The sequence below is a fragment of the Bolinopsis microptera genome, chromosome 4 (genome assembly GCF_026151205.1).
Source record: "Bolinopsis microptera isolate Bmic1 chromosome 4, MBARI_Bmic_1.0, whole genome shotgun sequence".
NCBI classification, from domain to species: Eukaryota; Metazoa; Ctenophora; class Tentaculata; order Lobata; family Bolinopsidae; genus Bolinopsis; species Bolinopsis microptera.
In genome coordinates this window covers 7,929,803-7,956,012 of record NC_087075.1, presented here as the reverse complement: position 1 = coordinate 7,956,012, position 26,210 = coordinate 7,929,803, and the positions used below count along the sequence as shown (strand labels likewise).

At 37.3% G+C, this 26,210-nt stretch overlaps 2 protein-coding genes across 2 annotated transcripts; both read left to right on the top strand.

Moving 5' to 3' along the window:
* Positions 1–13,775: 13,775 nt before the first annotated feature.
* Positions 13,776–20,359, top strand: LOC134813971 (uncharacterized). Its single transcript, XM_063821925.1, has 7 exons — positions 13,776–13,921; positions 14,090–14,192; positions 14,351–14,491; positions 14,902–15,064; positions 15,961–16,098; positions 18,607–18,694; positions 18,964–20,359. The coding sequence occupies exons 5-7, from the start codon at positions 15,981–15,983 to the stop codon at positions 19,331–19,333; spliced, it is 576 nt and encodes a 191-aa protein (XP_063677995.1). The 5' UTR covers positions 13,776–13,921; positions 14,090–14,192; positions 14,351–14,491; positions 14,902–15,064; positions 15,961–15,980; the 3' UTR covers positions 19,334–20,359.
* Positions 20,360–21,380: 1,021 nt separating this feature from the next.
* LOC134813770 (uncharacterized) lies at positions 21,381–22,217 on the top strand. The gene is made up of 2 exons (XM_063821649.1): positions 21,381–21,465; positions 21,919–22,217. The coding sequence occupies exons 1-2, from the start codon at positions 21,381–21,383 to the stop codon at positions 22,215–22,217; spliced, it is 384 nt and encodes a 127-aa protein (XP_063677719.1).
* The last annotated feature ends 3,993 nt before the right edge of the window (positions 22,218–26,210 follow it).

Sequence of the window (26,210 nt, the reverse complement as noted above, 5' to 3'; positions counted from 1 at the left end):
ATATAAATGGCTTAACCACGTAACATATAATAGATAGGGGGGGGGGTGTCTAATCTTGATTACTTAATAAGGAGGGGGTTGGGTCTTGATTACGGGGGGGGGGGGGGGGGGTCAACCTGGATTAAACAAAATAGGGGGGGCCGGGGGGGGGGGTTCGGTCGTGATTACGTTGATTACGAGGGGGGGGGGGGCCGGGGGGTAAAAAATTTGCCAAAATATTGATTACGACGTTAATATGTTGAACGAACCCTTATCGCTGTAGGTGGACAATAGGAAAAACAAAATGTAATATAGTTGTGGAAGATTTGTGACCGATATTCTGCATTAAATTCTTTTCATCATTTTTACTTCCTCCGTATGTACGCACTATATAATTATATCTTTGTGATAAAGTAAACTTGATAATAAAATTAAAACATATACATTTTTGACAGGCTTCTGAAGGTCTCAGAGTATCAGGGTATAATCTGGATCACATGCTTTCTACTCCTCGTTTTTCTTGATGGGTTAACATTATCATCCGGCACAATCCTTTCACTTTTGATTGATTTTACTTCCGGTCACGTTCGAGTTGTGGCAGGAGACTTTAGTTTCCTGGACTGCAGCAGTCCGAATGTTTGGTATACTGGCAGGAGCGAATCCTGGAAAGTGTGTAGTGAAGTCCCTATCAAATTATTATAAAAAGCTCAACTCAAATTACAAGAGCAACTCTAGAGAATAGTTGTTGTATAATTAGTATATTCGTATAATTAGTATTAGCATAATACGTAAATTAGTATAATTAGTATAATTAGAAGAGTGAAAAGTTGCGGCGGGAATGGGGGGACGTGCCATCACATGGCTACATGGCAACATGGCAACATGGCAACATGGCAACATGGCAACATGGCAACATAACATAGTATTTTTCAATAATCTAACCACTTGTTCACTGTCATAATATATCAAACTTCATGGTCGAACTGAGCAGAAATTTTTAGGTTTTGGGCCAGTCTTGTTTTGTTAAAAGAGCCATTATTCATCTGCAGCATAAGTAGATTAGATTGATTAATATTGTGTATCTTTTGGCATTGACGGAATATTTTCAGCAAATCAATGTTCATTTTGTGATCACGACACAAGAGAACACAATAAATCAAACAAGAGATTCTGACGAAGAAAAGTAGTCAAAAGACATTAACGCCTTTCTTAAATTGATTAAAATCAGAACTAACAAATAAAATAATCAGTATTCCCAAAAAACTATATTATATACCTTATAGTATATATACATACATGTATTATTATATAATATAATAATAAACTCACTGTTTCAAGTTTCTGTATTACACAATGTCGAGCGTGTACTTTAACCCTGCTTGGTGCTGCAAACCCTCTCCACAATCCTCATCATCGGACAGATTCAGATCTGAACAATAAAATAGTTTAAGTCACATTTTATACAGCAATTTATCGGTATATATTTGAGTTCAGCAAATGATGGTTAAAAAGATCAATCGACTCATAAAGACGTTTATTATATAAAAGCTATTTTCCAAGTAAGTGCTTTCAACTCGACACAGATGGTCGCGTAACATGGAAAAATAAAGGGGAAAAAACTTAGAAATAAATTGTGCAAATAAAGTCCCGACAAACGAATCTACTAATTACCTCGTCGTAGTAACAAATGCAGTTGTGAAAATGAACTACTCCTCTATAATGGGCAGAATCTCCTTTGCCATCTCTGGAAACGCCTTAACGCCATCAAAAAGTTCCTTGTAACGTTGCTGGTAATTCCATCTGAAACGTTCAATTTTGGGAAAATGGAAGATTTACAAATTTCTAGAAAAGCTCCTGAGCTCTCAGAATTATTGGATCACCCATAAATAAACTAAATTATTGAATAGCTAATTAGTATTATTATATAATCATGAAATGGAAAGAAATGTTGAACTGTAAGGAGAATGTAGCATTAATAACCTCATTGTCCATGAACCCCCTCAGCCGGATCAATGTTCTCCTCTTGTTCCATGTCTTCAACGCTTCCAGAGTTGCTGGTAATTCTATCCTGGTCAAGCAAATAGTCTGTTTGTTCTGTGATAATCACGTGACCTGGTTTGGAGACCACGTGATTCGCTGTAATCACTGTCTTTGGTGGAGTAAACGAGCACTCCTTCATTGTCCTCAGCCCCGACTGTTATCGAGGGGAAATTTTAGACTTATTTTCTGTCTCGACAACAGATCTTTATTCTTTATGGGTTATTGGCTAAGATTAAGTCATCTTAATTTTCCGATAAAGGGAGAGATATCCTTTTAGAGTAGTTGGTTGCTAGGACGTTATCGAAAATAATGACGATCCCTCCAAATTGCAACTAATCAACTGGATGAAATGAATTCTAGTTTTTTTGAACAAAATAGCCCAACCAAACCCTGTTTCCATCGTAGAATTTAAAGTAGTCTGAAAATAAAAACCTCAGTTTTTTACCGACGACAACTTCTGACTCCTGTTTTTTAATAACAGGTGCAAGAGTGATCACCAGTTAATTTCACTCTTGAAACGTCATCATTACATCTGGTGAACGTCATCATTACGGTTGTGAGTTATCATTACGGCTTTGTGACGTGTCTTAGTTGGAGTCGTGATGTCATCAGTCTGTCCTATCTCGTTGAGTAGTTCAAAATGGTGAACATTCGAATCTATCGGTCTTTTTTTTAACGCTGACCATCGCCCGACATCACAAGGCTAATTAGTATAATAAACATTATTCGTATATAAATAATTGTGTAATTAATCGTTGTAATTAATCGTTATAATTAATCGATATTTTTACTTATCACTTTTGGTTAAAATGAATAATGAATTTTATAACATATATAGATATATAAAATATTCACTGATTAAACTTTCAAGTAGATTTACAAATTTTACCATTGGAAACTTTTGTTAACATTCGTTATGATTTTTTATAAGAAAACTTCATTGTTTGTTTACTAGAATGATTATTTAAGCAACTTTCAGCAAATTCTATTCTTTTATTGATGATGTCCAACCTCATTTTCTTTTAAAACAAAACAATATTTATTTTCATGATATCACCCCAAAGAATTTATAAATCACGTCAATTAATTAAAAATGTTCCAGCAAAACATTTCGTAAGTAAAAAACAAGTAAAGTCTCTCTGATACTGCGGCCCCTGGCCAGAATTTATAACAAGTTTCATATTATATTATATACGAGTAGTATAATGTAACAATAAAAACTTATAAAAGAATAAATACATATAAATAATAAGTATGCGAATCGAACATAAGATAACATGTATCAAAAGAAATTTTCAGTTTTGAATATACAAACCTATAACAAACCTACAAAGTACTTACTTTGTAGGTTTGTTTATAACTTGTAGGTTTGTTAAGGTAAGCTATTGTGGCGGTCACGGACCCAACTCATGCAAGAAGATGTCTCAAAGTTTTTTAAACAGAATATTGATATTAAGTACAGTGTAAACTCGTTAAATTACAAAAAACGACAATATCAATTATGACAAACAATTTCTCTTTTCCAGTACCGTAAACTGACTGTTTAACTTGTTTAAATTTTCCGGAACTTTTTTGCGAATCCTACGCGATTTTTTACCAAAATCGTAGGATCGGTAAAGTCTCCGTGTAAAATTCACCAAGAATCCCAAAAGCGGACCTGGAATTGAGTGAATTAGTTTAAAACTTTGAAACAATTAAGGTGCCTAATAACTGTCAAATACAAATAAATAAGTCCCTGATAATTATTAACATCTTAGAAATATTATTTCCAGCATTTTATAATGTAAAATACCTGCTGGTGGGGGGATATCCATGCCAATCATTCAATGATACAGAAATTCGCTCCACCCGCCGACTGAAAGTTATTAATTATCTAATAAATTAGTATAATTAATAATTTCATTACTTTAAACAATCATAAAATCAATTTCAAATACTTAATGCGTAGTGTCCAACCCACCTTGTCTACCATATTTCACACTTACCTCTCCAATAATGGTGGACTGTGGAGGTACTGAGACTTCTTAGCCTTCAGGACAAACACTCAGATCAGGCATGAAGGGAACTTTAGCGCAGTCCACAAAGAACTGAAATAGGAAATGCCAGGTAAATTCAAGTAATTTAATCTAGACGTACTTTAGTGTTTTCTTTTAATTCCAGATATACTTTGATCAACATCACAGAATTTGTGAATTCTGCAGCGAAAAGTCCATGATGGAGCTCTTTGTTAATCTTCCTTGTGTTGATCCGATAATAGAAGATGAAGAACACTTCCTTAGAACATGTCCCAGGTACCATTCCAGTAGGACTAACATGAAGGAGCCCACAAAGTCATTACTATTTCATGACATGAAGAGCCTCTTTCTACCGGAGCACATAGTGGAATTCACCAAATTCGTCGCTCAGCTATGCAGAACACGATTCCCTATAAAGAAGAAACACGAACATTAGTGTCTCAGTACGGGATATCACATCTCCTCCACAGCCCCTTCATTTTCACTTTTTCTTTACACTCATCAAACACCTTAATGGTAACGGATTTTCTATTTGGATTTCGGACTTTGACCTTTAGCTATGCTGATCTGACATTTATCTCTCTGTAATATAGATCTATTTTTTGTAAACCTTGTAAACCTTGTAAACCTTTCATCTTTGCACTTTAGTATATGGAACAAATATTTTACGAGTATCACCCGTTAATAATTTAACTAAAGGTTCTCAAATCCAAATGTGCTTTTGACGGCCGGATATCATAATATGTACGATGTAATAAGAAACTGATCGTTTAAAATTTTGGCTTATTTATTTGTTATTATAAATACCAATTTGCGTTTGCTCGCCCAAAAATTATTTGTTATCACGTGACTTTAATTTTGTAATTTTGCAGCCTAATAAAACAATAATAATAATAATAAACAATCAAATTCGTGTTTTACTAACCTGTCACGTGACCAAAACAGTTTTGATTTTTGCCTATAACACTACAGTGTACAAAAAACCATTTTTACCCTTCATCATTAATAGAAAGCCGGGTAATCGATCATTACTTGGGGACCCAGGCTATTATGTTCATAAACATATAAAGATTTTACTGGGCCGCGCTCAGCCTGTCATTCCACTGAATCTAGCTATTCGGCGGAATATTTATGAACATAATAGCCTGAGGTCCCCAGGTTGCAGGTAAATAAAAATTCGGCGGAATGCATGACAGGCTGTTATATGAGCGCGCCGCCCAGTAACAGGGATCAGTGTTCAAAAATACACCAAACACAAAACAAAATTACTTTCATACCCTCAGGGCCTTTTCATTAACAATTAAACAATTTTCGAGATTTGGTTGAGCGACTTAGTGGAAGCAAAATGTTTTTGAAGTAGTGCACACTTGTCATACGTTGTATGACTTGCGGCGGGCAGCCGCGCACGAGTGCGCGCGCGGCTCCCCCTGTATCGTTAGTGAAACGACCGTGGGGGTCGCAACGTGATACAAGTGCACACCACTTTTTTTTAAGTAAAACAAAATTTTAATTTTATTGCCATATTACAATGAATAATAATATCATAATAAACATGGTTAAACTTAAACATTCGATAATACATGAATATTGGCTATGCTAATAGGTAGTGCGCCATCGACAGTGAGCCGCGCGTGCCGACTGTAGGATGGTTTTTAGCGCTAATTTCGGCCAGCACAATTTTCTTCAAACAAATAGATTTTAAGTATCCTTCCCGACCTCCGATTGCAATAAAAATTGGTAAGCTTACTCATAGACTTAAAAGGAAGGTGTCCGAAAAGTTTAAAGCATATCCAACCATCAGACATTATGTTACAGCTAAAAGCAGCGTATTTTGCACCATTTTGATCACTATATCAACTCCGATATCCACCAAATTTTTCGGACATTTGTGAAAGCCCTATTGGAAGGTCGTCGCCAATTTTCAGAATGATCTCATTCAAGGAACTGAAGATATATCCAAATAATACGACAAAAATCAACGAATTTGGTCAAATTTGGTCAAATTACGCGACTTTTACAGCTAATTTTGCTCCAAAAGCCGCGCACCATCAAATATGGCACCTAGGCGAAACTCACTGATCTTTCCAAAAAGGTATAACAAATTTGGTACTGTGAAAATTCTCACAGTCTTTAGAAAACAATGTTACAAAAATGTTTAAAATCCGAGCAAGTTTATTTTTATCGTGCACCTCCTAATGCTAACTTGTATCACGTGGTGACCCCCACGGTCGCTTCACTGTAGCGTCTTCGACGCTACAGGGGGAGCCGCGCACTTCGTGCGCGGCGGGTCATACAACGTATGACAAGTCCTTACTTCGTCACAGGACGATCGGAGCTCGAAGAGCGTAGAGAGTGCTGGCTGGCGTCGTCCTGTGATGGTCGACGTATTTTTGCTTGCTGGGATCCGGCCGAATGACGCCACATGCAACGTGTAGGGTAAAACTAAAAACGCTTCCCTATATGAGATAATATGACAAAAATTGTTTTGGTCACGTGACCAGTCAATGACATTGATATTTCGCTGCGGACGGTTTGGTGGAGGGTTAGGGTCAACGTTTATACATTATAGGGTCAAAGTTAGGACTAGAGTTGTACACTATTGACATTGTGAGGGTAATGGTTAAGGTTTATCACTAGCGACCTTTTCATCTGACCACAATATTGCAAAATGCTATGTTGTATGTCACGTGACAAATTTAGCCGAGGGTCGGAGGTCGGAGGTCGGAAGTCAGTGGACTCTGTTGGAGTCCGGCGGACTCCAAGCGGAGTCCGCCGAGCTAGCGGACTCCGCCAAGCTCCGCCGGACTCCGCCGGATTCAAGTCTGGCGGAGAGGTCCGGCGGAGTCCGCCAAGCACTCCGCCGGAGTCCGCGGCGGACCGGAGTCCGCCTAGTGGCTTAGTCCGCGGCGGACACTCCGCCGAGCCGCCGCGGAGCCGCTCGTAGTCCGCGGCGGACTTTAAAGTCCGCTCGGAGTCCGCTCGGCTCCGCTTTGGAGGACTTCGCCGCTTCGACGCGCCGCGCAAACTAGCATTCTTGCTTCGCATCGTCGACGATCGTTGCTCTGCTTCGCAGAGCAACGATCTCGACGGATGGACATCGTCGATCAAGGCTCCGCTCGGAGTCCGCCAAAATGTACTCGAGTCCAGTGTAAATACATTTTGGCGGAGCACCGCCGGAGTCCGCTCGGAGTCCGGCGGCTCCGCCGCGGACTCTACTCCGCGACGGATAGTGCCAAAATTCTTCATAAAAGAGCACACCAAACCGATATTCAAGCATAATAATATTCTAGCTGTACAAAATCTATATACATACCACAGTTACCTGGAGCTCTACAAGATAATGAAATTCCGTGCTCCAATATCCTTACATGAGGGTTACACATGTTCATCAAGGAAACCCTGCCTTCTAATCTGTCAGGCAGACCCACCTGACAATCACAACACTAGATCAACCAAAATTTTTAACATTTTAACCCCAAAGTTCAGAATGACTGATTTTACTACTAGTGTAATGTGCTTGCGAGGAAAGCTAAAACGTGCGCTACTAGCTAATCAACATAACCACGCCCTGCTTGATTGGACCGTAAAAGACTTTGACTGCACAAATATTATTTTCCAAACATTATAACTGGCTGGTCACACACATCTAAATTAAATTACCCTAGGCTACTGTTTTCCAAGTCTTGTCCTGTGAGTAAAGTATGTGTGAGAAAGTTTTAATAAAATGAATGTATATTTTTGAATTTTTAAATTTTAATTTGAGAATGAAGTATAAAGAAATTTTTAATTAGCATTGTATAGTTTAAAATATTTATAGCTTATTATAACCATTGATAAATTTAAGCCATAATCTTTCGCCTGCTCTCCAATATCCACCTTGAAGGTGCATTTTTAATCCTTGAACTACACAATATAAAATCAAACATGTTTTAGCGTAGACTTTTTGTCACAACAAGACTGCAACCTAGATAGTAAAAACTTTAAACAGAACCCCTAATGTCTGCTAACAATTTTTCTTATAGTCCTAATTTGAGCCTTGTCTCTAAAAACTTAACTGAACTAGCGTTTTGGTGTGTGCAAAAGCTCCCAGGCACGCGCATTCCTTGCCCCGTTAGTAACCTGTCCTTCCAAAACCAAACAAGCAGTCAAGGACAAAAAGTCATACACCAAATGGGCATTATATTTTATGAATTGTTTTACATCTTTTATTCTGTAAAATGTGCTAAAATTAAATTTCTTGTTTCATTGAATTTCTTGTTTCATTGAGTAGCAGTGAGCAGCAGTGAGCAGCAGTGAGCAGCAGTGAGCAGCAGTTTCTTTGTACTTAGCCCCTCCTGTGCAGACCATTAACAATGGTCAAATCAATATATATGGAAAAATATAAATATCTTACCACCAAAATTAATAAATTATTAACTAAAACTTTTTTAAAATTTTTTATTTCAAATAAATTCAAAAAGCATCCCCAAAAGATAACTCTATTCAAACTTCCCAGTGGAATAAAGATTTATAAATCGCTTTTTTGCCACAAAAGGGTGGAAATAAAGATAATCGTTAGTCTTCTCTTTATTACTAACATAGCTAGGTTCTTCAATCCTCCCTAATACTTCATTTGAAACATTCCAATAATGTGAATCATTAGAAATATCCTTAGAAATCATATCTTTCTTAAACCCTTCTAATTTTGCTCTAACCAGAGCCCTTTCACTTGCAGTAGTGCGCGACCGCCGAAGGCGGCAAAGGATATATTCAACTTGTGAAACAAGCGCGTCACGCAGTACGCGTATACACATGGCTATGTGAATCTGTTGGTTAATTGACGATGTCAATTCATGGCAGCTCGGCGCGGCACAGTAGCGCATTTCGCGTCGCCGATCTAGTCGCTGTACGAGTTGTCAAATTGAGAATTTCCAGTCTACTGCTGCACTGTAAGGAAGAGTACCCACCTCATTAATAAAACGGGTAAACCGCCTCTGGACGCTCTCCAGCTCCAAAACAATCCCCCAACTTCCATGAGCCGCAACTGGATTCCACAATTGGACACGTACACAATACTCTAGATGAGGCCTCGATCTTATTAAAGCTTTATAGATGGTTATCATTACTCCTTTTTCCCTTATTACTAAATTCCTTATAATCCAACATATCATTAATCATACGATTTGCTTTAGAAATGCATGCTTTTATCTGCTCATTCAAAAGTAAGGAGTTATGGGTAATAACCCCCAAGTCCTTTTCCTGAGCAGATGCTTCAAGTTCTACATCATTAACAAAATAATTCAAGTTAGGATTACTATTAAGATTAACATGAACTACTTTACATTTGGCAGGATTGAACTTTAAAAGCCAAGTACTCTCCCAAACTTCCAATTCTGCAATGTCATCAGCAACACTTTCATGTTTAGCCACATTACCAATCAGCTTAAGATCATCATGAGCAAATAATTTTATTTTATTCTTTACTATATCAGGTAAATCATTTAAAACAGAATCCTGATGGACACCAGATAGCACGTGTTTTACCTCATCCATTGTGCTTCTACAGAAACTCTCATAGTCCTATCTGTTAGAAAATCCTTTATAACATCTAATATTTTTCCCCTTAATTGACGATGTCAATTCATCGCAGCTCGGCGCGGCACAGTAGCGCATCTCGCCGATCTAGCGAGGAGAGAGAGAGCTGTGAGAAGCCTCATTGAGTGCGCGGTGCAGCACAGTAACGCATCGCGCTACAACTTTTCCCCTAACACCAAATCCTTCCAATTAAGGCAGAAGTCCAAAGTGGCCTGGGGGCTGGGGGACTGTGTCAAACGCCTTACTGAAGTCAAAATACAATAGATCAACAGGGGCCCTTTCATCTAATATGTCAAGAGAGCACATGTTTTGGATATTCTGGAAGATTGGATTGACTCAAGAATGCTGTCAAAAGTTTCTAAAAGATTTGATAAACAAGATTTACCCTTAACAAATCCGTGTTGATGCTTGGAAATCCAATCTTCCAGAATATCCAAAACATGTGCTCTCACTAGCTTCTCATAAACTTTACATAGAATACAAGTTAATGAAACCGGTCTATATAATTTAAGGGGTCTATATAATTTAAGGGGTCAGATTTCATACAAGGATATATCTTGTGAACTTGGCTAGTATATATGAAACATTTGACACAGAGTTGCAGAGTGAGCTATGTGCCTCGCCGGGCTAAAGTAGTGAATGTCCTTGCTGTACGGCAAGTTAAACAAGGAACTGAAACTACTAGGTTCCGTACAGGCTCAACTCTGCACCCATGTCAATATGTTCATTATATGCAAGCCTCTTGATTTATAATCACCGGGTCTAGTAATTGTTTAAGAGAGTTCTCTGGCAGTTATGAAACTCGAGAGACTGTGGGATACTGAAGGGAACGGAAGCAGTTCTAATGAGCGCTTCTCAAACACAAGGATATATCTTGTGAACTTGGCTAGTATATATGAAACATTTGACACGGAGTTGCAGAGTGTGCTATGTGCCTCGCCGGGCTAAGTTACTGCTTCGACAAAATTGTCGTCATGATTCGGAATCAGCGTCCGAAAATACATCGATTGAAGTTGGTTTCAACTGTCGGAGGTCCTTTTAGAACAATCTCGAAGATCGACTGTAGAGTGATTTAGCACGCTCGATAAATCTTATTGAGTAAATTTCTCTCAATCCAATTTCAATAAAATTGGAAAGCTTACTGATAGACTTACAAGGAAGCTGTCAGAAAAATTTGAGGCATATCCAATTATCAAACATTATGTTAAAGCTCAAAGCAACGTCTTTTGCCCCATTTTCATCACTATATCAACTCGGACATCCACCAAATTTTTCGGACACTTTTGACAGTCCGTTAATTGGAAGGTCTGGCCGGTATTAACAAATTTTCAGCATGATTCCATATCAGGAATTTGAGATATGACAGAATATATACTTATATAGTACAGCAAAAATCAACGAATTTCGTCAAATTACGCGACTTTTACACTTACTTTTTTTTTAATTTGAAAATTCAATTAATTATCATATATATAAATCAAGCGTTACATTTCAGCCATGCAAAATTACAATGACATATTTAGATATACTAATTGATAAATGGTACTGCAATATAAGTTGCTTAATGTTTGGCCGAATGACAACTAACTAAAAAGAAAAATAATCTTAATTACAAAATAATTAATTCGGCTGAACCAACACATAGCAAGAGCCACATTAAGGGGGGGGGGGTTCACCATGATTTTTTTGTGAAACTTGGTTTCGAGATAGCAATTGACCAACAAACTAGGACCGGTGACCGAATTTTTGAGGGAGTCCCGGACCCCAACAGCCAAATGGTGCCCGCGGGGCAGCCACGCCCATATTTGGTCCAAATTAGGCCTAATTTAGGCAAATACCCTGAAAATGCCCAAAACCACAGAATTTTGAGTTAGGCCTTTAAAAAAATTTGGCGGCCAAATTCCAAAATTCGCAATGCGAAATTCAGAATTTGGCCGCCAAATTTTTTTAGAGGCCTAACTTAAAATTCTGTCCTGTTGAGTTCTATTGTTTTGAGCGAAGTCAGTTTTGCAAATATCGCAAACTGAGATATGGGTGATTTTGTTCATTTTTTGCGATTATTTGAACACAGAATCCACAGTTAGGTAGATATTGAGCTGATAATCATAGAGAATGTGTATTATAGGCTTACCTTCCATATAAAGTTGGTTATATTCAAAAATATTGATATGTGACCAATTTATGGACCAAAATCGATCAAATTTGGTACGTATGCCCAAATATGCGCATATGGTTTTTATCCCATAACTCGGCCAATTTTTATCCAATTTTGATAAAACTTAATATGTGTGTTCAGGAGACTAGTAGCTACAAGTAGAGCATCCCAAAGCATGGTTTTGGCATTTTCAGGGTATTTGGCTAAATTGGGCCTAATTTGGAAAAAATATGGGCGTGGCTGCCCCACGGGCACCGTTTGGCTGTAACTATATATAACTATTATAAATAGTTATATATGGATTTTGTTCATCAAACTAATCCCTATCAGTCACGTGCATGGTTTCAGCCCCATGCCCCCCCGGCCCCCCATGTGTGCTGAGAGTGGCGACAGGTCTGACATATTTAGTAAGACGAGCTACGGATGCACCTGTCTAAAACAAGATACAAACTTAATAATTAAACTCCCGGTAAACAAGGAGATGAGGACTCAGCAACTCGCGGTAGTGGCTGCACGTAGATCTGACAGTGAACTCCGGTGAGCTGCGATGTGGTGACTCGATCTGTTTAAAAACAAGAAAGGCTATATTATTATTAAATATGGTCGCTATACACTTTTAGATATCACATGGATATGTACATATTAGTTCATAATATATTATATAATACAGGGTGACCCATAAAACACTACCCATCCTTATCTCTTAAAATTGTTACAGGTCGCTGAGATCTTGCAAATTATTTTAAAAACAAAAAGTGGCATAACTTATGTTCTGATAAATATTTTTACTTCTAAATTTCACAGAATGTTAATAACAAGTAGCTAAACCTTTGTGGCAAGTTTTTTGTGAGTGCGAGCTTCACTGAGCTTATTTGACCAATTTAGCCCCTGAGCAAGCTAGCTTGAATTTCTCACCCAGAACTGTTTACATTGGTTAATAGGAACCACCAAAAAAAATCCTGGGTAAAAAAATCAAAAAACCAGCGATTTATTCACGTTACCCAGGATTTACCCAGGATTTTTTTTGGTGGTTCCTATTAACCAATGTAAACAGTTCTACGTGAGAAATTAAAGCTAGCACGCTCAGGAGCTAACTTTGTCAGACAAGCTCAGACTCACACAAAATTTGGCACGAAGTTGTGTCTAATTATGATTGACATTCTCTAAAAATGTGAAGCAAAAATATTAATCAGAACGTAAGTTATGGCGCATTTCCATTCTGAAATAAAATAATTTGCAAGATCTCAGCGACCTGTAACAATTTTAAGAGATAAGGATGGGTAGTGTTTTATGGGCCACCCTGTATAATACCAAGAGGTCCTGCAGTGGTAGTAAGTCATACCAGAAAGAATTATTTCAATTGGGCACTCAGTGACTGAGCTATTAAGGCCAACCCTATTTTGGGTACTGACTTTTGCCCCCCCCCCCCCCCCCCTGTATATTTTTTCACTTAGTGCGATGATATTTTTTAGACATGTGTGATGATGTGATGTCAAACTTTATACTTAACGTTATATTGGAACAAACACCCTCTGAACGTCAAGAACTCTGAGACATTTTTTAATTTAAAAGTTAAATTAGAAGGATTTAAGAAGGATTTTTAACTAGTGAATAAATATTGTTTTTGGAATGTTTCGAATGTAATATAAGGAAGAATTGAGTGACCTTAATTTATTATACATTTTTGTGGAAATATTGATAATGACATTAATTGATGATGCACACTTTACCATGATTTGATTTGAAACTTCAATCAAATAATAAAGTATAACACAACAATGAACCTAAATAAAAACTATGGCAACAAAAATTTTTAGGCTGGGGAAATGCTCAGACAGGTTAGAGCAGGCACAAGTAAACAGTATCATCATCAGTATCATCATTGCTTTTGATTTTTCAGCGATTACACTTTATTTAAATAAGAAAAGTACACTAATTCTCAAAATAATTTCACTGTTTTAAATATATTTTTACATTGCTTGTCCTTTTGTATTCTTACCATTATGAAGTATAGGTAGCACATGTTGCAGTTTGATCTACGAAGAGTGCTGAAACTTGAGGGAATTAAAGGGATCTCTACGACATGGGAGTTCTCGACTTCCCTTGGTACAATGCTTTCACATGCACATGGGGTTCTTACAATAACATACTCTTCCAGGTTTTTAATCGAAATTTCATGAAACAATCAAACAATTTTGATTAGGTAGTTGACATTTTATCATTGACTGTATTCTAAAACTCTGTTATGTTTTTTAATTATATGCACTCTTCTTATTAAACATCAATTATTAACTCACACCATTTCATTTGAACCAACAACCTACAGGTAGCAAACTCGTGGCTATGTGTCCTCTACATCGGAGATTTTATAAATTTCCCATCATCCTTTGCTTATATGGTCTTTCTCAGAATAGTCCTGGCATCTTGTGGTAAATATTGTCTTGAAGGCCATGGGTACTATGCGACAAAAGTTGCGGGCAACGATTTGGTTCGTTTCGGAGATACAGATTAAATTTTTTTGAAATTTCATTTTTGCCTTGAAGCGACCTAGTAAGTGTGTTAAATAACAAAAATTCTCCCTCCTCAGCATTTTTCTTCTCCTCGTGGGCGGTTTGGGTGCTCTGTTCTCCCGACACTGCAATGTGGAACATTCTATTTTGTATCTACAATGTCGTCAGATTGATTGTCCTCCTTTACAAGGAATATCGCCCACCCAATATTAAACCTAGTAAGTTGCATTATACCCCCACATTCCCAACTGCTCAGGGATGATTTCGTGTCATTTAACCATTTTATGTGTTACTATATTTCCTCTGGTTCTTTCAATATATCAATTTCATACAGTGTGTCATGTGAGCAGTAGGGAATATTCTGTAACGACAAATAAATTCAGTTTACAATAATTACATATATTGCTTTTATCATGCTAATAACAATCCAAATAGATGTACAAGATTTGTGGAATATATAAAAGCAATCACAGCATTAGGTTAGCTAGTGGTGAAGTGTTATTTATCACTGCATATAATTGAATAAGAATTACCTACGTTTTGAAGAGCCCTTCAATACTTGTGTGTACTACTTAGTTCTAACATAGTTTTAAAATCATACTGAGGATTCATTTTACCTCATTTTCAGGATTTGAAAAGCTGTATAACACATGCTACAAGAGTAGTGGCATCTCAGTAAGCACATACAACACGCTCATTGAAGGAGGAACTGTCATTGCTACACCTCATACAGAATCTAGAATCCTTCATAAAACTCTGTATTCCAAACAAGATCCTGCAAATAATTTCCGGTAAGTTCTTTAAGCACTTTATTAATTTACATTTATGTCTAAAGAAAAGACAATGCTGATTCTTTGAACTGGATTCTTGCCAAAAGTCAATTTAATGATTATTCCATTTTTTCGTGAGTAATTTATTTAATTGCACTAATTAGTAACGGATAGTCTTGCGGGTGCAAATTAGTGGCTAAATACCGATGGTTAGATAATGAGATACTTACAAAAGCAAGCTTCGTAAAAGGTTTACTGACCGTAGGAATCTAAAACTACTTGCATTATTCCCAAACCAGAATAATTATCTTTAAAAATTGAAAATTTCATCGTTTCTTAGCCGATATGAAGTGGTCTTTAGCTTGTGTTGATCTGTCACAAGCAGCTTCTAACAATCTTTAAACGGTTCTCAAGTGGCTTTAAAGTGGCTGGTGTTGCACTATTTGCTGCTAACTGCCAACTATGTGTATATTCGTGAATAATACTGTGCTCTAAAGAATTCCGCAATTTGTCACAAAGATTGGCTCCGCGAATCAATTTATGGGCATCAACACGATAGTAACTGAATAGAATGAATTTCAATAATTTCACAAGTATACCCGATGAACGATGGTCATTTATGAATACATTTTTGGAGCGGTATTCATATCTAAAACGGAAACTCATTCGCCGGTTTTTTTATTGAGGTAATTCATCACAGACCTACTATCTATTAGATATTAAATATTAGATCTGTAGTAGCTCGTACAACAACATCATTAGAGCCTGTAAAAACATTTAACTTTAAGATAAGCACTCTATCAAGTAAAATTCATACATAATCATCATAGTTTATTAACTCAAACATAAAAACTGTGACATTTAGGCAAAATCAGTCAAAATTTAATTAGTCAAAATATCTAATAAACCCACTCCAGGTAGGATCACGATAAGACTAATGAACGGACACAAGGTAAGATTACGAGAAGGAGACTTTATCAACCACAACAACTGGAACTTTAGCTCTAGTCACGTGACTGATACTACCCTTGTTGCTGACTACTCTGTGGCTACAGGTTGGTGGTTACTAGGTTACTAGCTGGTTACTAGGTTACTAGCTGGTTACTAGGTTACTAGCTTGTTACTAGGTTACTAGCTTGTTACTAGGCTACTAGCTGGTTACTAGGTAACCAGCTAGTATTAAAGATATTATACTTACACTCACCTAGATTCCAACCGGATATGAAATAAAATAAAATCTTTCTATATATAAAGCGAGACGATATATTATTATATGGATGTGTTTAAGCGTACCATTTTTTTGACACCACGGCATCAACCTTAACGCGACTTTCCGCAAAAACTGTAAAAGATATACAACTGAAGCTTTTTTGACTGGGTCAAATGCTTTAATGGCCTCCAAATCAGCATGAAAAAATAAAAAATTGGCCAAGGAATAGGAGTTTTAGAGCCCAAAATTTGGACCCCCAAGTGGTGTCAAAAACGCGAATTAAATAGGTAATAATTATTTTAGTCTCTTGAGTCTTGACACCATTTTAGGGTTATAGTTATACGGCCACAGGTTCCTGCTAGTAAATAAATCAAGTAAAAACACAGCAGTTAATCGAATAAATATCGATAATTTTATTCCAAATATTCATGATACCTATAACTCTATAACCAGGGAAGTACACATATATATATATATATATATCATTCAATATCCAACACTAACGCTTTCATTCTTTATTATAGAGAAATTACACACGACCGGTCTGGCTCCGCTGGGCGATGGCTCACATTATTACGCTTGTTCCTTGGTTTAAAGTCAGCTGATAAAAATGAAGCAAAGTTTTAATAAACTGTGGTTGGTCTGTTGCAGCTACATGTTTCACCTATATTGAGATACGTTAAGCTTTAACAGGGCCATCACATCGTGTGACCACCAGGATGTGCTTGTGTTATTAACAGTTTCATAAATTATACTCATATTATTGAGTTGCCAGATGCAATTTAAACTGTACAGTGCATGTCTATTGAATATTTTATGAGTGAGATTGTAAAAAGCGGTCTCATTAAATCACTTGCCAAAAACAGTTTCAGTCACGTGACAGGCTAGTTTTAGTCACGTGACAGGCTAGTAAAACAAAGGATTTGTGCTGTTGATTCAGATTACGTGATCAACATTTTTATTTTTTGAATTAAAAGTTCAGTCTGATATTGATAAAACTTAACTTGAACCGACCGAATATGAGGCTGAATTCGGTTCCAGCCAGATATCCGGCTTCAATATCCGGCTTAAATATCCGGCTTAGAAGGTGAATGTCGATAGCAACCAAAAATTTCAAGACTTATGACGTATCTGAAATGTATAACTACTGAAAATTATATGTCGGTAACATAATGGGTCCTTGGGTTTGGAAAACATTTTTCATAAAATTGATTACGTAATATTATATGAATGACCCCATAGCCAAAACATTATTATGTCTGCATCTCGACGGTGTTTTAAAAAAGTTGTTGATTTAAAAAGGCGAATGTACGAATCATTATATGCTAATTTTTTTAACTGGTTACCAAGTTTCTGCATGTTTCCAATTCTAGGCGCTGGTTTTAGTTAAGAAGTTAAATGTTAATTAGTCGGTGGTTTTTAAACTAATTGAACACTTCAAATCTATTACATTTATAATTGATGTCTGAAAGATAGTTGTCCATGTAGATTGTACGTTAAAATCTGCCAACGACAGAACGACAGAACGACAGTGAGAAGCTGTGCTCTTTACTCTTTTAATTGGTCATAAACTCACATAATCAGTGCGGAAAATGGAATAATTGTACCCGCTAATCAGCTAATTGTGATACAACGGTGGAATGCTAACATTGTACGAGAATAACTGTACTGCATGAAATCTATATTAATATCGTCTCCGCTAACCCAGTTTTTCTGTAGAAATATACAGATGTATAGAAAGTAATTTAGCAATCGTGTTCTCCATACAATATACATTGTACACTGTACATCAGTAATGAGTAGGCCATGAGCCATCTTATAGCATTCTGTTAAATCCAATTCGACCTTAAATCTGACAATGCTACAATATCTGGACCACTTTTCTAAGAATACCATGTAACACCAAATATTATATAATATATCATGCAGTGTAAAATGCATTGTATCTCACGTGGTGCCCATATAAGGGTGGTAACCATTGTATCTCATTCTCTGGAAGTAAGATGCATCCCAGCATCCTGGATAGTATTTTCAATTAACAAGTATCTGTAAAATATAGAGCATGTGTGTTAATCAGTAGACCAGGCAAGCGATCGCTCAACTTTGCAAATGCTTTGCTATAAGAAACCGAGAAACTGCTATTTGGTGTTGAATATTCTCTTTTAGAGCTAATGATTAACCAGTTTTTAAAATTACTGATTAGATTGCCCAATAAAATTTAGCTCACCGCATCGCGTGTATTCTATAATTAATAAGAAATTACAGCAATTATTCCTGTACTCGGTAGAATATAACGACCCATTAATTAACCACACACCAAATAATTAGCAACTAATAAGTAATCTAATTTCAGAGGGATTGATAGTGTCGTGGTCCTACTCGCGACTCAATGAGTTGCTCCGTGGTCAGGAGCGTCGTCTCTTCTCTTATCTCCTGCTTAGGTCAGTGATTGCTTGTTAGATTTAGAGATTGGTTTATGAAGGAGCTTGTTTAAATTCATAATATTTATATTTCTCGTTAGTGTGGACATTCTTTCTCATATTCCATCATAATATTTTTTCTATGACATAAACGACTTGATAATGAATGCTTTGATTTTACTGCAAAATTATTATTTATATATGTATAATAAAATCATTGCAATTCAGAGTTCAGATCAGGGAACAGTTTGAACTTTATTTTCCTAAATTAACACTTCTCTCCCTCTCAGCAACCTGAACAACCTCCTCCTCCACCTCTCCAACCTCCTGGACCAGAGCTCCACAACTCTCGACATAACTTCAAATACCTCGGATAACTCCCAGGATGTTGATCCCCATGACAACGACACGCAGCAGCTGCTTCTTCATAAAAACAACTTTAGCAGTGATTCGTGCGCGGATTCGGGTATTGATCACAATGGTGCAGGGAGTGCAGGGAGCAACAATGTTGTGACTATTAATAATGTACCTGTAAGTAATGGGGCTGTGGTTAATGGGGTTGTTGATAATGGGAATGAGAGGAATTTGGAGAATTCGTGGAATGATGAAGTGGTGGAGTGCGAGCATGTTGGCTTGCTGGAAGCTGAAACTGGGTTGTAACGAGATTTTATGAGAACAGTCACTTTCATAAAGTTTGCGATATGGTTGCTCATGTAAACTGATTGAGAATTGAGTCATATTTGTTGAAGTCTAGGTATTTTGTATACAAATCAAGAATATAAACATGTACTTCTCCTCTGGGGCTATTAACTATAGAGTAAAATATTTGTTAAGTTTTGTTAATTAATTAGCAGTTATAGATTAATTATCAGGGACTGGGTTCCCAACTAATGGAGCAGCCCTTTTTTCTCAATAATTTATCACAAGCCGCTTTCTAAAAGCCGCTAACTATTTCGGTACAATGTACATTAATCTTGAAATTCACATTCAACAGAATATGTTGAATTAAATCATCTTGTCATAGAATTGTGGCGGTTTTAACCTTTTATTTCGATACACATAAAAACCTAATCAAATATCCGTTTTGACAAGTGCTATACGCTTTATCTCTTTATCCCTATTAATATTCTTTCTTATATATTTGAAGAGCAGTCAGATCATGTTTACTTCTTAATGTACAGCTATGACATTAAAGAGGTTTAATACACCGGTAAAACTGTAAAAGGAGTTACTATGTGGTGCAGGCCACTCCAACGACTAGGAGGAGACCTTTTCAAGTACAAAAAGTAGTAGTAATTGGTGATATGATCTGACCGGCCCTGATAATCGTCGGTCCCCTTTTGTCGGCCTCCCTATATATTTTGGTTGTGAACTCATGTAGTGTGAAAGGGATTATCTCCGCATTCATTATAAAACCTTGGGTATTCACTGTAAATGGCGATAACGTGCTATTCGCTCCTTGGATAATTTCAAAATTAACCTCTAGAATTAAAATGATATCTATATCATAGATGGTGTTCAGATGTAAATATTAAGATATTATGTAGATTATGTTGCAATATTCACTAATTTATGTTAGGTTGTTAACGGGCAAAACCGATTTTATATTTGTGATCTTAGTTGTTGTATAGCTGTTTTTAATGTACTTATTATGTAAAATCTAAATTATTCTTTTTTATCGTAGAATTATGTATATTTATGTATTATAATGTCCTCTGTTCCATCAATCTATTGCGCTTTTGTGCTGATGTATTTTATATTTTTCAAAAGTCGATTTTTTTTTCGTTAAAGTACATAGTGATACAGCAATATAACTAATAAGTTCCAACTTTTGAATCTAGATAGCCACCCGAAAGTAACTTAGGTCTTAGGACCAAGTATGGAATCTATTTCTTAAACTCTTCCAGCTCAAAGAAAGAATTTCCCATTTTCTTAACTATTTATACTTATTGAACACAAACCTTCCTCGCCCTAGGGTTCGCACAACAGGGTGCGAGCTCGTTTCAATCCTTAAAGTCTGTTAAATTAAATTCCGTTCAGTCATTCGCTCTCATTTCAAAGATTTTCTCGTAAACATAAAAATGTATTCATGAAATCAACTTTTTATTCCCCCCTCTCTTTTCAAAAATATGAAAATCAATACCCTGAAAAACCACCAGAACTGTGCATAATAGTTGGACAATTAACTTAAATAAGCTAATGACTCAATGCAATGCAGGTATTCGGACAATTTGCTTTTATATGCGTCCCTCTTCCCCGGCTATAATTGGTGGATCTGACGGTATTCCTCCTGGTTAATGTGGTTATTCCTTTATTCCTCCTCCTGACGGTATTCCTCCTCACTATCAAGTGGTGTAAGTATTCCGCGTCAACAATTCCCACACTGGTATTGGCTGACGAAGAACTTCAAGAGTCGACTAGACAAGTTCTTAGGTTTCCCAGATGGTTCACCACATGGCTAATTGTGGAGAGGTGTTCCTCCGGGAATTTAATTTCACGCCCTTTTCTCAATTTTATGTGTATTTTAATTAGGTTTCCCAGATGGTTCACCACATGGCTAATTGTCTTCGGTAATTTAATTTCATGCCCTTTTCTCAATTTTATGTGTATTTTAATTAGATGACCAGCCGCAACTTCATTTTAAGGATGAGTAGACTAAGATAGTGGTTGCATCTGGTGGAAATCGGAAATCTACTTTTAATGAACCATGTCAGTAAAACTATACTTCTTTCCAGAAGTTTCCACCCCTCTCAAACGGCCAGTACCTGAAAAAAGAATGCTGAACAGAATAGGTGATCAAATGGTAGTGAATATACGTCACTTGCTATTAAAACATGTGCTCCTTCATTAATATGGTAGTGAATGTAGTCGCCATCTGGCCCAGCTCTCAATTGGTTATGGACTAAAGATGTTGTGGAGGGTAGTGTCATCACAATTACATCATCACAATTACATCACTATTTCAACACACACAGAGAACGGACCAAGCCGTCCTAATACCTCTTAGATCTCGAGCGTGAGTTTTCAACAGTGCTGACTACTGAGAGCTGTGATGCTCCCTACTAAACACTGCAAATACCACTGCAAATACCTAGTTAACACTTAAAGCGGGCACGTACAGTTTATCGTTTTTTTTAGGTTATTACTACAATATTATTATACATTATTATAGATATAATCAGCTTCCACTATTGACCAATCAAACCCAAGAATCACTGTCACGTGTCAACCATTATCCCTCACAGCTCACCTCCCCCTCCCCCACCCCGGCCCCCAACAGAACCCCCTCACCTCCCCCACACCTCCCCCACCCCGGCCCCCAACAGAACCCCCTCACCTCCCCCTCACCTCCCCCACCCCGGCCCCTCACCTCCCCCTCACCTCCCCCTCACCTCCCCCACACCTCCCCCACCCCGGCCCCCAACAGAACCCCCTCACCTCCCCCACACCTCCCCCACCCCGGCCCCCAACAGAACCCCCTCACCTCCCCCTCACCTCCCCCACCCCCACCCCGGCCCCCAACAGAACCCACATTACTTTATAATATTTTATTGATCTAAGGTGTAGTATTGCCAGATCCCAGTTCAATTTGTAACGGAGTTTTATATTGACAGGAAACGATGTAACAGAGTCAATATATTTTAATGTTGCCATGGAGTGGCAAGTCCCCATGCATCGTGGCCCGATAGTTTCATTGCATCTTAATATACAACAGTATATAGAGTTATGAGGGGTTAGTATGTTGAAGGACTAAATTAAACTTTACACAAATTCTCCCAACTACAAACACACACACTCTACACTGTATATATACTCTATACTAATTGTAGTATTAAGCACTCATGTTAGTAGACGGGAGATAAGGATATAAACTGTGCTGGAAAGTGCAAGTTGTTGTTATCATTTAAGAGGGTCATATACCCGGCCATTTAGTCGGGTTCCGTGTGAAGATTATCCTGTACTTAAAGATGACTGATATGGCTGATGTGAATTATACGTGAAGATGTCACTTTAAGAGATTGGTGTTGGTAGTTAGGTATTGTTCTGTATTGGTCCCTGTCACAGATGTAGGAGTGTAGTGCCACGTACGGTATGAGATAAACAGATAAATGCTACATGAAGTGCAAGTTTAGCATAGAAGTGCGTGTAGTCAGCACTCAGCACTCTGCACTCTGTACTCTGTACTCAGCACTCAGCACTCTGCACTCTGTACTCAGCACTCAGCACTCTGCACTCTGCACTCAGCATTCTGCACTCAGCACTCTGCACTCTGCACTCAGCACTCTACACTCACAGACTCAGCTTTCTGCAGTCTACAGGATATGGGATGAGGAGAAAGGTTGCTACAATAATGTGTACTTGAGAGCAAGTTTAGTATGTAATAGGGAGTAAAGTCAGCTCTCTGCGACTCTGCACTTATTGCTAACGAGTGTATAACTACACTGCAGGGAGGGAGAGAGAGAGAGCATGCAGACTGCTATACTGACGTGTAATCTATTAATAGAATCTCTAATGTATCTAGCGCACGTGCGTCACAATGTGGTCAGGTACTTTGTAAACGTAAGCGCTCTGTCATTGCGGGGAGGCGTGAAATCATTAGCAATTAGCAGCACTTCCAATTCAACAGTCTATACCTGATGTGTACCATTTTACTCATTATTGAGTAGATGTTGGCTAAGGAATGTTACTGTTTATCTTAAGATCGGTTTAAAGAATAGACTGTAATCTGAATAAGAATATACTGTAAAGTGTATAAGAACTCAGTAGAAAAATTATTGCCGGGAGTACGTATATTTACTCTTACATTTTTCTGGAATATTTTTAAACTTTACACATAAAATGTTTACAATTCAGTTTATTGTAATTTAACGAATTGAGCTTCCAATCAGAGGTGCTTAGCCTTAATGACATTTATCTAATAAGTAAGGACATTCTTTAATTATGTATCATATTCAAGACTAGAAATAAAGTGTGTACATAACGTTTTCGATGTCATTAGTTTGATCTTTAAGGTGTAGGATCTAATCGGTAGTTTCCTTGGTTACTTAGGACAGACAGGATCTGCAGTTTCTTTTGAGTCTGTTCTAAACTAAGCGATCGTCCACATATTACATGTTACGTAAGCTAGATTACCTATTCTAAGACCTTTTCCCCCTTCCGTGCGAAACTTTACACATAGATATTGCGTACAAATAAATCCATCTGCTCGACTTACAGTTTCCTTATATTCCCGGTTAAAACACTGACAGGACAACTTGGTGTGTAGGATAGAATCTCACACAGGACAACTTGGTGTGGTTATTTTGTAGACAATGCGAAGAGGCCGGCTTACTAAACCACTCCACGACAACACACACTCATACGTATACCTTTGAAATGTCTCGTAATTTAGATTTACTTGAACAACTGCATTATATACCCCTCCCTACCCATAAGGCCATATTTGGATATCGTGGGGGATGTTTTGAAGCGCCAAGCGAGGAAATGACAGGATGTATTACCAGGTTGTCACTTATATAGATTATAGATAATGCAGCGCTGCCAATTTGTACCTATATCATCACGAACGTGCGTTGGTCCTTTCAACACATGCTATGTTTTCCTTCTCTAGAGTCTATCCTACACACGAAGTTGTCCTGTGCGAGATTCTATCCTACACACGAAGTTGTCCTGTGCGAGATTCTATCATACACACGAAGTTGTCCTGTGTGAGATTCTATCCTACGAACGGAGTTGTCCTGTGCGAGATTCTATCCTACACACGAAGTTGTCCTGTGCGAGATTCTATCCTACACACGAAGTTGTCCTGTGCGAGATTCTATCCTACACACGAAGTTGTCCTGTGCGAGATTCTATCCTACACACGAAGTTGTCCTGTGTGAGATTCTATCCTACGAACGGAGTTGTCCTGTGCGAGATTCTATCCTACACACGAAGTTGTCCTGTGCGAGATTCTATCCTGGACACGAAGTTGTCCTGTGTGAGATTTTATCCTACACACGAAGTTGTCCTGTGCGAGATGCTATCCTACACAAGATGCTGTCTTATATAAGAAGCTGTTCTCTACTAGGATCAAAACGTTAGTTCAACCCACGTAAACTAAATCATCTCACAACTAAATAGTCATCGGAAAAGCTATATTGTTCAAATTAAAGTAGATAAATTAAAGTGATTTCCTCGGCAGGGATTGCTGATTCATACACAGCCTGAAAAGTTTTAAGAATTGTGAAAGAGCGTCCTGGCAAACTGTTAAAAAATCTTAATTGGTAACCACAGTTCTGATTTGCAAACGGATTTGGTTCTGAACAGTGGGCATGCAGTATGTTAAAGAAATATCGCTCCATATGTTAATAATTTACTGGAAAGCGCGATACAATTTATATGTGACAAAACCCAGTTTTTAAGTTTAGCTTATCATCAGAAGTAGAGCAGAGCACGCCGCGCCGTATCACGCCGCGCACCAAATTACAATTAGTGCCTTCAATAATACATAATAAAGAAAAACGATATATTGTCAATTATTAATATAAAGATATGAATTTATGTGAACTATGAAAAGACATTTAATAGGTGTATTAAAATAAAAAGCTGCTTAATTTCACGAAAAACATAATAATTGTGTACCTAACCTGCTATGCAATGTGGCTAATTAGTTGTTAGTAAAAACTGCGCTTCGCGCGCGAAAAGTGGCATGCAACGTATGTCAAGTTATATGTAGTGGGGATTTTTTGCTCGATACACCGGGGACTGACCAGAAACATCAGACATGTCTTTAAAAACGTATTTTCGGCCTCTGAATTGATTTGTGACACATAATATAGTGGGAAGTAATTTAAGTAATTAAAATGATTGATTATGGAATTAACCTGGTTTTAATAAATTTTAAAAAACTCGGTATTTACATTTTAGCCCCAAAAATTGCCATTTTTTGTGGTTTTTGAGAAAATTCAATAAATTAATTCAGTAGAAAAGCTTAAATATTTTGGTTTCAAATACATTTTAATTTGCCGAACTAGCTTATACCAATATAACATATAATAAACACTAAAAACTTAATATTTGACGATGTCAATTCATGGCAGCTCGGCGCGGCACAGTAACGCATCGCGCTACAAAAAAAACCAGTTAACCTGTTCAAAATAAAAAACCTCCTAAAAAAATGTTATTTTGCGCGCTAAATTTTTTTGGCTGTTTGTACATCCACAATGAAATATTGTTGCCCAAAAAGTGTTAAAATACTGTTCAATAATACTATTTGATAGTTTTTCAGCGTCAAAAAATGTTTCGAAAGCGAAAAAAATGTTTCGCGGTGCCGAGCACTTTGAAAATTTTTGAGAAAAATCGAGCGCTACCGTAAAATTTCAGTAATACTTCCCTGAAACTCATTTAAGTTTTTGTACGGTTAATGTATTGTCCTTTTCTGAAGTTCATGCCTTCTCTGGCTTAATTTAATTTAATATTGTTCAATACAGTACAGGAAAGTGTTGTATAATAGTATAGTGCCATTTCTAATACTTCAATTTTATATTGTTGAGAT